The sequence below is a fragment of the Hemicordylus capensis genome, chromosome 4, assembly GCF_027244095.1.
Source record: "Hemicordylus capensis ecotype Gifberg chromosome 4, rHemCap1.1.pri, whole genome shotgun sequence".
Taxonomy (NCBI): domain Eukaryota; kingdom Metazoa; phylum Chordata; class Lepidosauria; order Squamata; family Cordylidae; genus Hemicordylus; species Hemicordylus capensis.
The window spans coordinates 126,802,539-126,818,194 of record NC_069660.1 but is presented as its reverse complement, the minus strand read 5'-3'; the positions used below and the strand labels follow the sequence as shown (position 1 = coordinate 126,818,194).

The following is a 15,656-nucleotide window of genomic DNA, read 5'->3' as shown; positions in this document are numbered from 1 at the left end:
GCATACTGGGGCTTCCGGGGGCCGCACAGCCCCCGCTCCCCCCCCCAGCCACCGCCGGTTCCGTCATGGAGCCCGCAATCGTGTGGGCGGCCGATCCAGCCGCCCAGGGCTCCCTGCCCGCTCTCCTCGCAGTTTCAGTGAAAGCGGTTCTCACAGATCGTGAGACCCGCCTCAATGGTTTTCATTCAGAAACTCCTTAGAGCCAAACTACTCATTATGGGGAAGATACATGTTAACAAGTGCATTTCCCCACTCATCTCTCCAATAATATGCTCCTTTAAAAAAAAAAAAAGCTTGACATGACAACATTGTCATAAGATAAGATGTTTTCCCCACCCTGCTTTGCTAGCTGCTGCTTGTCTGGGGAACTCAATATCACCACATCATGCCATTTACTTCTTAAACTAAATTCTGCCAGGGAGTCATGGGTCAGTGGCAACCATGCATCTACTCTTAGCATGTAGATTGGGAAGGTGTCACACAGGTACTCAATGCAAAACAAAAACAAAAACACAACCCCTCTTAGATGCTCAAGGTCTTCCCCAACAAACACAAGGCTGAAAGCAGCACGTGTGTAGCTTAGGATAGCTTAGGATAACTGTGAAAAATAATCAACCTTGTCCTTTCAGGATTGGAAAGACCATTTAAGTGTATGGCTGTGGTTTAACACAGTGAATGAATTCACTGTCATCAGACTTGAACAAAATCCTTTTTCAAAAATGTTTAAACATAAGGCTATAACCCTATATACACTCACTACAGATTTAATTCCCTTGAAGTACGTGGTACTAATTTCCAAGTAAAACACATTCTGGAACAAATTATATGACACAATGGCAGACCTATGTGCTAAAATTGGTTTGCCATCATCAACTTGCAGGGTGGAGGGTAGCAATTTAAAGTGCAGCATGAACACATGGAAGAGGAGCTACGTCCCCGCAAACAACATTTTTAGCAGTTCTCTCTCCTAATGGGGTTCCATAACCAAAGTAACCTCCCGGGGGGGGGATGCTTTTTACAAGTTTCAAATGGAAAAGCACAAGGAGGGGCCCTTCCCCTCTTGCTCATGCTGTTCTTTAACTCCTACTACCCAACTTTACTCATTTATAGAGATGTGACAGGATTCAGGCTGCATCTTATCTAGTTACAATATGTCAAGGATCAAGGCACAGATGTAATACAGAGAAAAGGAGATCATTCTCAAGACCAGCCATACCAGGATAGGAGAGCTGTAGCCTGGATAGGACTAGTCATGAGAATCACCGGGATCGGTCCCCATTCTGGCGATCCTCAACTGGATAGCCCAGTTTTTAAACCCGGGTTAAAAGTGAGGTAGGAGCACATGAGTGCATTGTGGGATGCCAGAGGACTTCTTCCTCTGCCAATCGCCATCTTTGTTGGGTAAATTTTCCCGAGAGGTGTTCTTCATGTTCAGAACAACTGTCCTCACCTTGGACAAAATCGCCATCATCACCACAGATGTCATCACTAGATGTGTCATTGTCATCTTGGATTAGAATCTTGATAATTCATTCTATAGTAAATGTATGCCACCTTTCCACTCTATACTGCCGGGAGGGGGGGGCGCATGGGGTGGAACCAAGATTAACACATTGGCACATTGGGGATATCTACTTGGGTCAACAATCCAGAGAAGTGCAGCACATAGAACTTAGAGGCATAATGTGAGAATGCATACACATCCTTGCCACTGCTGAGCACCCACTCAGATGGGAGAACATCTTACTGTCCGCCTCAGGCAACAAAATGTTCTGAACCACCCCAAAGGGAGATCAAATACTCACTGTTAAAGAAGCTTCCATTATGTCTTCCGATCTACTTTTCCTTCTGCCAAAGACGCTTTAGACTTATATGCAAAAAAGGAGAGTTGTAACATGTGACTTTTTTCTTGGAAAGATCAAAGGTGTAATGACTTTACATTCTTGAAACAGAAAGGTCATCAGAAAGCTATCATTGAGATCAATTGCTGGTCCAAGATGTGTTGTCTGCCATTCAATCATTACTAAGAACATCAGAAAAGGTGTGAATGAACTTTTCCAGAGGGCAGGGGTGAGATGGCTTTGCATCCTGCAAACAGGATATGTTACAGAAGTGCTGCAAAAGCTGGATGTAGATGGACAATTCATTGCCAAACATACCAGAACTAGTGTGAGTGCACCCTGACCTATAAGCCACCTTAACAAAGTATAGTCCTATAAGCAGAAATTGCATTGGGCTAATAGTCTTTGTGTAAGTGACTTCATATGGAAAAAGTAAGCAACTCTATTCACTTATGGAGCACAAATGCTCCCCCAGGCAGTTTTTCATCCACAGAGACCAAACCATGCATTGCAACTACCTGTTCTTTAGGTTTTTTGGATACTAGGGTGTCAGTGACAATGTCCTAGAATGACAACATTAAAGAAACACAAACCAACAAAATGGCCATCTTGAGGGAGCAAACTACCCAGAAATATTTTAAGCACAGAGACACAGCTTCCCCTAGCTGTAATTAAACTCTTTTATAACGCCAAATGCTGACAAAATGAGGAAAATAACTCAAAGTAGTCCCACCAGAATGCTTAACTTGTCCTTTTAATTTCAGTGGAGCTACTGTGAGTAGTTTTCCTCATCCTGTCAGTCACTACATATAACTTATGGTGATGCTGGATTTTGGGGTTTGTTTGTTTTTTGTAAATTCCCACCTAAAAGATAGAAAAAAATATGCATCTTCATCAGAAGAGCTTAAACAAACCTATCACCAAAATTACACAAAGTACAGCTCTGAACTTTCAACTTAGAACATGGAGTAACCATGTATTTCACTGACAAGTAACATTCTTCAAAACATGTGAGATCTATTGTTTTATAAATCAATAATGGAACACCACCACTTAAGGGCAAAGATCACTAGCCATTTCTTTCACACAAGCCCAACGAAAATGAAAAAGAATGCCAGAACATAGTCAAAAACCTCAGAGTTTTCAAGGGCACAGAGTTTTCAAGGGATTACAAACAGATTATTGACTCTTTTACTGAGCAGTAAAAGGTTCCTGGAAAGATTCATACAGTAGAGGGTTCCTGGAAAGATTCATCTCCAAGAGCGAAACTTAAATTAAGTGCTTTGACTTCACTTAGGTTGCAACCTTGAGCATATTTCCTTGGATGAAAAATCCCACCCTAATAAACAGAACATTTCTAGGTAAACATGTTTAGGATCACAATACTAGGTTTTCACTTGTGTGCAGAAATCCACTCCCCTGCTCCAAAAACAAATTATACACACCTAAAAGGCATTGGTGATTAATTGTTTGCATTTCTAAAGAAGCCATCAACAGCTACTGTGTGGTAACTTCCAGTCAACATAACTTTTTTAAAAGCCCTGGAAAGACGAAAGTTAAAGTGTCCATATCATTACAGATCCTTTGACAAGCCAGGCAGACATCTGCCCTACAATCAAGCATTTTAAATTCTTGGTTGATGTTGGACTGCTTTTTCTTTTTTTCCTTTTTAAAGAAGTGACACAGTGAAAGCTGTGTGCCAAAACTAAAAAATGCTGCAAGATTGTTAAGATGAAAAGATCACAGCACTCTAATCATATCACCAGCTGTGAGCCTAATGAACTAAATTTAAGACAGCCATTATCCCCAGAGGGGGAAAATGGTCATTGCTCATCTTCATGTGCTAATTAATTTAGATGTATGCTTATTTTTGACTGTCCATTGCCTAGCACTGCTGCCATCCTTGAAGACTGTTCGACAGACAGACAGACAGACACACACACACACACAGAGTCTGACAGGTCTGGCTAAATGGCAGCACCTTTTACCCATTGTCTGCACCAACATCTCATACCCATAGATTGATCTATAAAGCTCTACAAAGCTTAATACCACATTTCTAACGGACCGGTTTCTCAACTATGCCCCTTAAAATATATAGCACTGGTTAAGAAAAGCCCTGCTGGATCACACCTAAGGCCTATCCAGTCCAGCATCCTGTTTTACACAGTGGCTCATCAGATGCCTCTGGGAAGTCAACAGGCAAGAGCTGAGGGCATGCCTTCTCTCCTGCTGTTGCTTCCTGCAACTACTATTCAGAGGCATCTTGCCTCCGAGTTTGGAGGTGGCCTATAGCCTCAGACTAGTAGCCATTTATAAACCTGTTCTTCATGAATCTATCTAAGCACTTCTTAAAGCCATCCAGGCTGTTGGCTGTCACCACATCTTGTGGCAGAGAATTCCATAGGTCAATTATACTTTGTGTAAAAAAGTACTTCCTTTTGTTGGTCCTAAATTTCTTGGCAATCAGTTTCGTGGAATGACCCTGGTTCTAGCGTCACGAGAGAGGGAGAAAAGTTTCTATCAACTTTCTCCACACCATGCATTATTTTATAGACCTCTATCATGTCTTCCCTCAGTCATCTTGTTTCTAATCTAAGACGACCCAGGTGTTGTGGTCTTGCCTCATAAAGGAGGTGCTCTTGGCTCCTGATCATCTTGGTTGCCCTCTTCTGCAACTTCTCCAGTTCTATAATGTCCTTTCTGAGGTATAGTGACCAGAACAATACACAGTACTCCAAATGTGGCCGCAACACAGATTTGTATAATGCCATTATAATATTAGCAGTTTTATTTTCAGTCCCCTTCCTAATGATTCCAAGGATAGAATTGGCCTTTTTCACAGTTGCTGCACCTTGAGTTGACACTTTCAGTGAGCTGTCCACCACAACTCCAAGATCCCTCTCCTGGTCAGTCACCAACAGCTCAGACCCCATCAGCATATATGTGAAGTTGGGAATTTTTTGCCCCAATATGCTTCACTTTACACTTACTTACTTTGAACCACATTTGACACCCAAATCTATTTCTCCATGTCAACCTCATTAGGAAAAGGCTAGTGAGGGCCTTCCTTCATTGAGGCCAATGAAGGCCAATGAGAGTCTCCCTAAATGTCTGCCTGAAGGTGGTGATGGGCTGGATAAGGCTGAATCCAGATAAGAAAGAGGTACTTATTTTGCAGGGTCGAAACCTAGGAGACTATTTTGATCTGACAGTTCTGAATGGGGTCACGCTCTGCCAGAAGGAACAGGTACACAGTCTGGGGGTACTTCTGGAACTGAACTGCTCCATGGTGTCCCAGGTTGAGGTGGTGGCCAGAAGTGCATTCTATCAGCTTCAGCCAATATGCCAGCTGATCTGTTTCTTGAGATGAACAATCTCAGAACGGTGGTACATATGCTGGTAATCTCTAGGCTGGACTAATGGAATGCACTTTATGTGAGGCTGCCTTTGTACATAGTCTGGAAACTGCAGTTGGTACAGAATACAACAGCCAGGTTGGTCTCTGGATCATCTCGGAGGGACCATATTACTCCTGTGTTAAAAGAGCTGCACTGGCTGCCAATACGTTTCTGGGCCAAATACAAGGTGCTGGTTATCCTATATAATAAAAGGCTAAGTGAGTGGCCGTGGCTTTGGAACGTTGGGGATCTGCGTCCCTGCCTCCCTGGGCTGTTCTGGGCCTGCGCGAAGCGCAGGCCCAGAAGAGCCCAAGGGACACAGGACCTCAGACACCAGTGTCCCACAGCCACGGGCGGCCATTAGCCGGTGTGTGGCGGCGGGGGAAAGTGGCCGAGGCGGTGGCGGAGCCGCCGCCTCAGCCATGAGCTGCGGCACGGCGAGAGGAGGCCGAGGCAACCAGAAGCGGCCGCCCTGAAAAAGGCGAGGACAATGGCGGCGGGGGAAGACCGAGACGGGGGACAGGGAAGCTGGGCGAGGTGGCGGCGAAGCCGCCAACGAGGCCCCCGCCCGCTCACAGCCGTTGCCGCCGCCTGCTCACCCGCCCTCCCAGCTGCCCAAAATGAAGCTGGGCAAGGTGGCGGCGAAGCCGCCAACGAGGCTCCCGCCCGCTCACAGCCGCCGCCGCCTGCTCACCCGCCCTCCCAGCTGCCCAAAATCACCTTCCCCGCTCCCCCCCAAAAAAGATTAAGGGCCAAAATGGCCCATGAGAAGGTTGCCACCCCCGCCTATCGCCCTCCCAGCTGTTGAAGACCACCTTACCCGCTCCAGCCCGAGGGAAAAGAGAGGAGCTCACGAGCAGAGCTCCTCTCTGTGCTAAGTCACTGCTCAAACTGCCGCTATGGACGCAAAGGACGCCTATTGCATCCATTGCGACAGTATAGGCAGCAGCTTAACACAGAGAATAGCTCTGTTTCCGAGTTCCTCTCTTCTCCTTCGGGCTGGAGCGGGTAAGGTGGGCTCCGGCAGCTGGGTGCACGGGAGGGCGATAGGCGGGGGCGGCCACCTTCTCATGGGCCATTTTGGCCGTTATTCATCCACCCCCCCCAAAAAAAAGTAAAAGCAAAATAAGGAAGAACAAAAACAGAGAACAACAACAAAACAAAAAACAAAAAGAGTGAGGGGACAAGGGTGGGGGGAAGAGACAGAAAGAGAGAGAGAGAGACAGAAAAGACGGGATAGAAAGCTAGCGCCCGTTATCATAACGGGCTTAAAAATACTAGTCCTCTATAATAAAAGCCTTGAGCGTGATCCCGTGTCCTTTTCCGGCCCGTGTCTTTCTCGGCCGTCCAGACACGGGCGGCCATGTTGGCTCCCGGACCGGGAGCAGGGAGCAAGGAAAGACGGCGGCGGCGGCAGGAAGGACTGGCCCCGCTGGCACCGGGAGCAGAGAGCAGGGAAAGACGGCGGCGGCGGCAGGAAGGACTGGCCCCGCTGGCACCGGGAGCAGAGAGCAGGGAAAGACGGCGGCGGCGGCAGGAAGGACTGGCCCCGCTGGCGGCCGCCGCCACGCCGAAAAGACTGGCCCCGCTAGCGGCGGCCACCGCACCAAGAAGACTAGCCCCGCTGGCGGAAGCCGCCGCACCGAGAAGACTGGCCCCGCTGGCAGCGGCCACCGCGGTGAGAAGATTTGCCCCGCTGGTGGCAGCCGCGGTGGCGAGAAGACTGGCCCCACTGGCGGCAGCCGCAGCACAGGGACTGAGCCCGCTGGTGGCGGCGGCCACGACGGGGGACTGGGCCCGCTGGCGGCCCAAGGAGAGGATTGGGCTTCGGAACACAAGAGCAGCACCCCCCCCACTAGAGCCCGTTATTAAAACGGGCTAAAAAATACTAGTTACCTATAAAGTCCTAAACAACTTGGGCCCTGAGTATTTAAGATAACATCTTCGTCAATAGCCCCATCACCCATTGAGATATTCTTGAGAGGTTCATCTACATTGGCCACTGGCTCATCTAGTGGCTACTTGGGGACAGGCCTTCTCTGGTACTGCCCCTGGGCTTTGGAATGTGTTCCCTGTTGAAATAAGAGCCTCCCCATCTCTGGCAACTTTTAAAAAGGCACTGAAGACATATTTGTTCACCCAGGCTTTTAATTAGTTTTATAGTTTTAATGTTTTAATGTTGTTTTAAAATGATTTTAATGTTTAGGATTTTAATGTTTAAACTATTTTAATTGTAAACCGCCCAAACACGCAAGTTTTGGGTGGTACAGAAATATGTTAAATAAATAAATAAAATTGTTTCAGTATAACAATTAAAGCCCATTAAGTGTCTTTATGGGACACCCACCCAGCCCCACTCAAATATTGCACTAACTGGCTACCTGAAAAACATCTGAGTTACAGTCTGCAAAATTAATACAGTGGTTTTGTTTGTTAACTGTATAAACACATCAAATAACATGCCAAATAAAATCATAATCTATTTAGGGCATAAGGAGAATCTGTACAATATTTTTTTGAGGAAAAATTAATGCAAATTTTATGCAAATGAAGGATGAATTTGTGTGGGAAACCTTTTCAGAACATTCCCCAATTCAAGATTTTCTGGAAAACTCACATCTCTGCTGGGGAGTATGCCAGGATAGGGCTAGGTAACTGAGTAGCTGGGATAAGGTGGCAAATGCCTCACTTAGTGAGGGTGTGATGCCCACTGTCCTAAAGGAGGCTGTGGTATACTAACTTTTGAAAAATAAAAACTACCTTCAGAAAATGTTAATAACTACATCCAGTTTCCAACCTTCCGAGGTGATAGAGCAGGTGGTGGCATCTCAGTGCCAGGTATTGCTGGATGAAGCTGGTTTTTAAAGATCTATTCCAATCCACTTTTTGATCTAGATTCAGGATGGAAACTGCCTGTTCACCTTGTGCCTTGTTCATGACTTGCACTGGGAGATGGACAGGTGGAGCTCTACTTTGATGGTACTCTTGGACCTTTCAATGGCATTCAATATCATTGACCATAGTAACCTTTTGGGGGCACCCGAGATGTAGCATATTGTACTGGCTATAGCCTTTCCTGGCAGTTCAGTCCCAGAAGAAGGTGCTGGGGGATTACTGCTTGATCACTGGCCTATGGATTTCCATGGGTCTCTATCCTGTCCCCATGCTCTTTAACATCTACATGAAACTGCTGGCAGAGGTCATCCAGAGATTGGGATAAGGTGTCATCAGTAGGCTAATGGCACAGAATTCTACCTTGTGTTTCCAACTTCAAATCTAAAGGAGGCAGTGGAACCAATTTCTGGATAAGTCACTGGAGGCAGTTTTGGTCCAGATGAGAGCAAATAAGCTAAAACTTAATCCTGATAAGATGAAGGTCCTGTAAATTATGGGTTCTACTAAAGGTAAAGTGTGCTGCTGAGTCGATTTTGACTCCTGGCGCCCACAGAGCACTGTGGTTTTCTTTGGTAGAATACAGGAGGGGTTTACCATTGCCGCCTCCTGCACAGTATGAGATGATGACTTTCATCATCTTCCTATATCGTTACTGCCTGATATAGGTGTTTCCCATAGTCTGGGAAACATAGTCTGGGAAACATACCAGCGGGGATTTGAACCAGCAACTTTCTGCTTGTTAGTGAAGCATTTCCCTGCTGCGCCACTTAAGGTGGCTATGGGTTCTACTAGTCTAGCAGAGTGTAGTCTAGCAGAGTGTTCGACTGATCTTGGATGTGGCTCCACAAGGCTTTTTCAGGAGCAGGGCCCCACTTGTGGAATGAAGTTGCAAAAGGCTTCCCCACTTTTAAATGAACGCTGAAGATTTTCTGAATTCTGAAATGCCTTTAAAATTCTGTTTTAATGCATGGATATCTGCTTATGTTTTTACCGCTGCTTTCAGTCTTGTTTTAACAGAATGAAATACAAAATAAAATTATGTTTGTTTTGTACTTCTGTCATGTTTTTGTCAGTCACCTTGTGCCAACTATTGGCCAGGAAAGGTGTGATTGATTAACAGATAAACAGACAGAAATATATAAGTATAAATAAATAAATGCAGACCTCTATCCTTGTGTAACAAAACAGAGAGGAGAAATTCTGTTGTGCAAAAGTTTAATTTCTATAATACAACACCATGGCAAAGAAATCTAAAACCAGCTGGAAAAAGACTCATGAGGCTCTCCTCTCTAGAGAAATTATGATAGCAGGGGGTGACGAGGGAGATTAAATCCTCTGCTCTAGGATGTTGTGATGTGAACCTCCCTGACACTCAATTCAGGGAGCACTGTCTTTCAGGGAGCACCTCTTCAAAGATCTGCTTTTGTTCTGTGGCCTGTTTTTGAACAATAAGCCTTATCGATCCAAGACAAATAGCATGCATCTCACTTTTCGCAGGAAAGTTTCCCAACTGATTCTCAAGTGAAATATTCCCAGTAAATATTGCTCATTCTGCATCTGCAGAGATTGACAGAGTCTGGCAGCCTCCTTGGGTTGCATGCTATACACTCCTGCTATCAGGAGTGTGTGCACAAAACAGTCTTAAGTGGGGAAAGCTGGTACCCAACAGTGACTCCTGGGCATCCTGATTTGAGATGAGAAGCAGTCTGGAAAAGAGTGCTGCAGTTCCTTATATTCACACCTCCAAATCCAATTTATTTGCAGCCAATGATAAGGCTGCCAGTTTCTGTTCTATGAAGCAGGGATGTGATGCCCTGAGGTTATTTATCACATTGAGTTTTTAACAGGGAAAGTCCCTTACCAGCCATTAGACAGGGTGAGGAACCCTGCTACAGGAGACAGACTTTGGGGTGCCAATAAAGGGGATCAAATTCCATTTGATCCCCCAAAAAAGTTCCATTTTTATTACTGAATTTGCTACCAGTGGGGTGTATCATTTGTACTTTTTGTCTGAGAAACCAAAACATCCTGGGTCATCTCTCAACAAGGTTGCAAGTACTTCCATTTATGTACTTACTACATCTTTATCCTGCCCTTCCTTCCTAAGGGCTCAAGGTACCTCTACCCCATTTTAAACCTCACAAAAACCCTGAGGGGTAGGTTAGACTTGAAGAGAGTGACTGGCCTAGGGTCACTCAGTGAGTTACATGGCTGTGTGGGGATTCGAAGCTGGGTCTCCCTGGACCTAATCTGAAACGCTAACCACTATACTGCACTGCTTCTCAGATTTGAGAGTCGGGGAACAGAGACCACAAAACTGTGTTTTGCCAAAGTCTACCCTGTCTGTCCATAGGTAAGTGGAGGACAGCACGCAAGCCTGCAGGCCAAAAGAGAATGCCCAGACCACACTAGTTGTATAACAGGGCTTTCCTTCACAGCAAAGAGATGTTGGTTAAGGAGGATCAGACAGCACTGAACCATCGAGTTGTGCTTAATTACTAACAGAAATGAGTGGACAAACTCAAGACCGCCGAGAAAACTCATTTCCTGAGCTAGAAGCCCTGTACTCGGATCTCAAATTCCCGAGGTTGGGCTATAGGTTGCCAATAATGAGGGAAAGCTACTTTGCAGATCTCTAGAGCCATTCATTTCACGGATTCGTCTGGTTTCTTCCAAGAGAGATTTCGGTCGGGCAGAAAGTAATCCCTAGCTGGAAGAGCCTGGGGAGACCTGCCCACCAAACACTGGCGTCACCCTTCACCGCTGCAACAGCAGCTTTTGGATTCAAAGTGTTTTTCGGTTTTCTTCCTGATTTGCAGCCCCTTCGGGGGTCCTCATGCATGCTACTCTGCTGCCCCTTTTCCCCGCGGCCCTGCTTGGAGAAGAGGGTACCTCAATATCCACAGGATCCCGGCTAAGCACACGATACATAGCGTCAGCCGCGTCCGTTCTTCCTGCTTCGTCTTCTAGGAAACCGAAACTGGCGACAGCAACGCAAGAAACGGAGGAAAGCGCAACAGTGGACGAAAGAGCAACGCCCCCGTGGGCGGACGCTATTGTCGTGCTGTTCCCGCCCCATTCCAGCTACCGCCGATGGATTTGGCCTCCTGCTCTCCTCCGGCCTTGGAGGGGAGGGGGCGAGGTTTCAATCTTCTGCGCTTGGCGTCTACATCAGCCCCAGGCAGGACTTTGCTGGAATCTGGGCTCCGTGGCTGGTATCTACTGTGGCTGGCAAGCAGCTTGTCCTAAGAAGAGAGTGCATGCCTCAGACAGGGCCGGCGCATCCATTAAGGCGAACTAGGCAGTTGCCTAGGGCGCCAAAATGGAGGGGGCGCCGCGCTGGCCAGCCTGCCGCCCCCCCACCCCGAGCGGTCAGCCTGCAGGCGCCTGCCTGGCAGGGGAGAGCGAGGGGCCAAGAAGGCAGGACAAGGCAGCAGCCCTTTGTCTGGCGGCGGGGCGAGGCGGGGGACCCAACCCGGGGCTGCCGCCGCACCCCTCCCAGGGCTTTCCCCGCCGCGCGCGGCTGGGGCCAGGCAGGCAGCAGCAGCAGGCCCCAACCAGCCCCCGAGGCAGCAGCAGCAGCAGCAGCAGCAGCAGCAAGCGGTGCTGCCTCCTCCGGGGGCGGGGTGGGACTCAGCTCGCTCTCTCTGGCTGCGCCGCGCCTGCTGGACGGAGCAGTCCAGGCCTTGCGAGGACTGCCTTCGCCTCCCGCTCCAGAGGGAGCCCCCCGCGCGGAGGCTCTCACCGAAGGCCAGCCAGCGGGGGCACCTGCCGGGCAGCGGCCTGCTGCTGGGCACCCCGCAACCCCGGCCAGCCAGCCAGCTGCGCCTCTGGCGTGGCGGGGCTCCCCAGCCCGCCCACGCGCCCTGCTTTGCCCAGCCTGCCAGTTGCGGCTGCAGGAGGAGGAGGAGGAGGAGGGCGACCACCCTCACCCCGGAGCCCCGACCGGCCACTGGGCGCCCTGGAGCCACCGTCAGCAGCGGGCCGGCTCTGCTGAGTGACTCTCAGCACGGGAAGCCCGCCGCGGCTGAGTCGAGGGCCTCGGTGGTGGCGCCCGCCCAGCAGCAGCCTGGCAGTTGCCCGCTGAGGAGCTCGCAGGGCGCACGGCGACGCCGCCGGCACAAGCGGCAGGAGGGCGGAAAGCAGCGCCTGCTTGGTCAGCCGCGGAGGAGAGGCCTGCAAGGAGGAGGCTGAGGCTGCTGCTGCCGCCGCCTGCAAGAAGGCTGCCCCCCCGCCCCACACACTCAGCGGGCTGCCGCTGCTCCCTCTCTGGTGGGTGGGGGTAGGGTTAGGGTTCTGGGTGGCACAGAGACATCAGAAAAGAGGGCTGCAGAAACCAGCAGCCACAGCCCCGGGAGACCCTGGCAGTGCCTGGTGGCCGGCAGTAGCCAAAGGGCCACCAGCTCCATGGCAAGACACCACCACCTCCCCCCAGCCCCCCTGGACCCAGCCAGCTGGCTCACTGTGGGGAGAGACTGCCCAGAAGGGTTCCCCCCATCCCTACTGCCTCTCATCCCATTGGCTCCCCTGGCTGCCTAGCTCCTGCAAGTCTGCTCCATGGGCCCCACATTAGGGAGGTGCATGGAACTGGCCTGGGGTAACTTTAAGGGCAGGGGAGGGTGCATTTCTCTCCCCTCCCCGCGCTCGATTTCCTAAAAGTCTGTTGGGCTGGCATTGTGCCGCCCTGTTGCCCCCTTTACCAGATGGAACTGGAGGTACTCAACATATCTGTGCGCGTTGGGTGCGTGTGCAACGCATACAGGCGTGTCGAGTACTTCCAGTTACATCCAGTAAAGGGGGCAACGCTGCTGACCCGATGAGCGCTGGCGGGGGGGGATTTCAAATTCTGTGCTTTTCATTCTTCCTATAATACATCTGTGTTTGAAATATGATTGGCCGGGGGGGGGGGGGCGCCAGAAGGTGATCTCGCCTAGGGCGCAAAAAACCCTAGCACCGGCCCTGGCCTCAGAGAATGTGCAGAATGCGTTTCGTTCACCATTAAGGTTGCCAGTGTGCAGATATGACCGAGCTCATCTGCCTTATGCATCTGCCTTTTTACACATGTCTAATTTGCTATTATTTTTAGATAATTCATCAGCCGCCTTTCCGTGCAGAGTGCAAACTTGTCTAGAACGAGAGCTAATGCAACAAAACTATCAAACGATAAACGGAGCGATTAAACACACACAGACACACACAATTAAGAACCTTAAGCAGAATAAGCACATATTCCACAGATGATGATTTTCCAAGTACGTATGCAGTTGCAATAATGCTGTGTGAGAGAAAAGGGGGAAGCCATTCCCCTCGCATCTCTGCTTGTCCTGCAGCTGCTAAAGACACAGGAGCTCTGCTAGGAAGAAAGTTGGCAAACCTAAGTAACTAAAGGAAGGTCTGAGCATAGGGGATGGGATCTCTAGGGCAGTATTGAGCATGAGTCCAGTCACTTCTCATTTAAAAACTAAAGAGAGTTTTACTTATTTCTTGCATTTTGATCCCTGCCCTTCCTCCCAGGGGCGTAACTATAATAGGGCAAGGGGAGACAGTTTTCTGGGTGCCCAATGCCCCCCCCCCCGAGGCAAGTCTCATGACTGACTCCCCCAGCCTTGCACCCACCCAGGCTTCCTTCAGTTGTATCCATCCTCCGAAATTGATGTGAGTGTTAAGACCTGGAGCTACCAGAAGAGCATGTCTTTCTCTAGTACCATTAAATCACTTGCATCGTCCACAATTTACAAAATCTTTTTAAAAATAATTTAGGATGATGTTCTATTGTGGCACATAGGTTATACACACACACACACACACACACACACACACACACACACACCACGATGCTTTCTGTTACCACTCTTCAGCCTCATTTAAGATTTCTTTACTTCATGAGCTGAGCTTCAGTGAGGGGGAGGGCATTTTAAAATCTTGTCTCTTGGCCCACTCCAACCTTGCTACATCCCTGCTTCCTCCAAGGAGCTCAGGGTGGTATACAAGAAGATTCCTTTCCCCTTTACCCTCACAACAACATCTTGTGAGGTAGGCTTGAAGAAAGACTGGCAGGCCAAAGTCACCCAGTGAATTCCACAGCTGTATAGGTAGTATTGGACCTGACTTTGATTCCTTGGTCCTAGCCATTTCACTGGCAGGGCAGCTGCCCTCCCTTAGCCATGCCCCCTGCATCTGATGTCTGATGTCAGTGTGTGATGTCAGATGCAGGGCACATGGTTTTGTTCACAAACGGGGCTGGGCAATGGAGGGAGAGCTATTCCCGGCCATGAACACTGGCCAGATTTTGCTCACAAATGGGGGTCACAAACCCATTTGTGAGCAAAACCACACACCCTGTGTCTGACATCAGATGCAGGGTGTGTGGCTGGTGCAGGAGGCATGGCCCCTGAGCGTGGTGGCCCAGGTTCTTTGAACCCATTCGCACTATAATGGTTCTGCCCCTGTTGCCAAGGGCACCTCTTTATTCAATACTTGTTTGCAGAGGGCAGCACTGGAAGTGGGGAAGAGATCCCTGTTCTTCAGAACCCTCAGGAACGATCTCTCCACAAATCCAGTGTTGCCCTCTACAGAGAAGTGCTGAACAGAGGGATGCCAGGGGGCCATAACTAGTGAATGTCCTGGCCTTGGATATTTAGCTATATGCGCTTCTACTCAGTCAGTGCAGTCCAGTGACTGTTGCTGGTGTCTACCTTGTGTTTCTTTTTAGACTGTGAGCTCTTTGGAGACAGGGATCCATCTTATTTATTTATTATTTCTCTGTGTAAACCTCCCTGAGCCATTTTTGGAAGGGTGGTATAGAAATTGAATTAATAATAATAATAATAATAATAATAATAATAATAATATGATGATGATGATGATGATGATGATGATGATGATGATGATGATGGGAAGGACTCGATGTTTGGATAAAACAAACCAGTCAATAACACCTGTCTGACTGTGTAACAAGAAATAATAATAATAATAACAACAACAACAACCCCCAGTGAGGCACTACCTTGGCGTGGTTGTGGGGCTTGCGTGCTCTGGGGGAGGTGAGAGCTATGCCAGAGGTCCAACCATACTGGACAGGTCTCACCAGAGGAGCCAGATAAAGAGTGTCTCTCCCATCAACAATATGGTGAGACGTAACTTTAATAAATCTATACCGGATCGGTCGTCGCCTGGGTCAACAATGACTGTGCCAGGTGCTGGAGTCCCTGAACATCTGGTGGCAAGTGGGCTACAGGACTCAGGATCTTCAGTTGAGCAACCAGGGCTGGAGACTGCAGGGTTACTGTAAGAAACGCCGCTTAACTGGAAACAATATACGAAAAATGCCAACAAGGAAATAATGATCTGCTATTACAAGTCTAGTTCAACTAGAAGAGGTTATTTTAAAAGAATGTACCAAATTTGGAAAGAGAAGCATCCAGATACAGAAATAACAGAACAAAGGCTAGCAGACCAGAGAAGATTCATAATAAGAAATAAAGTATTCACAGAAGTTGAGCTGGAAGAATTGCAAAGA

At 48.5% G+C, this 15,656-nt stretch overlaps 1 protein-coding gene across 3 annotated transcripts in view; it reads right to left on the bottom strand.

The window, feature by feature from the left end:
* The window catches only part of DPYD (dihydropyrimidine dehydrogenase), a 773,239-nt gene that overhangs the window by 744,792 nt on the left and 12,791 nt on the right, over positions 1-15,656 (bottom strand). The window contains exon 1 of one of the 3 annotated variants that reach the window (XM_053242808.1): positions 11,030-11,348. The exons of 1 other annotated variant lie outside the window; for it this stretch is intronic. In XM_053242808.1, the coding sequence (XP_053098783.1) occupies positions 11,030-11,068 (39 nt within the window). In that variant the 5' untranslated portion in view covers positions 11,069-11,348. Of the gene's footprint in view, positions 1-1,805; positions 1,860-11,029; positions 11,349-15,656 lie in introns of those variants that run through there. One more of the 3 variants, XM_053242809.1, reaches the window with a different exon arrangement.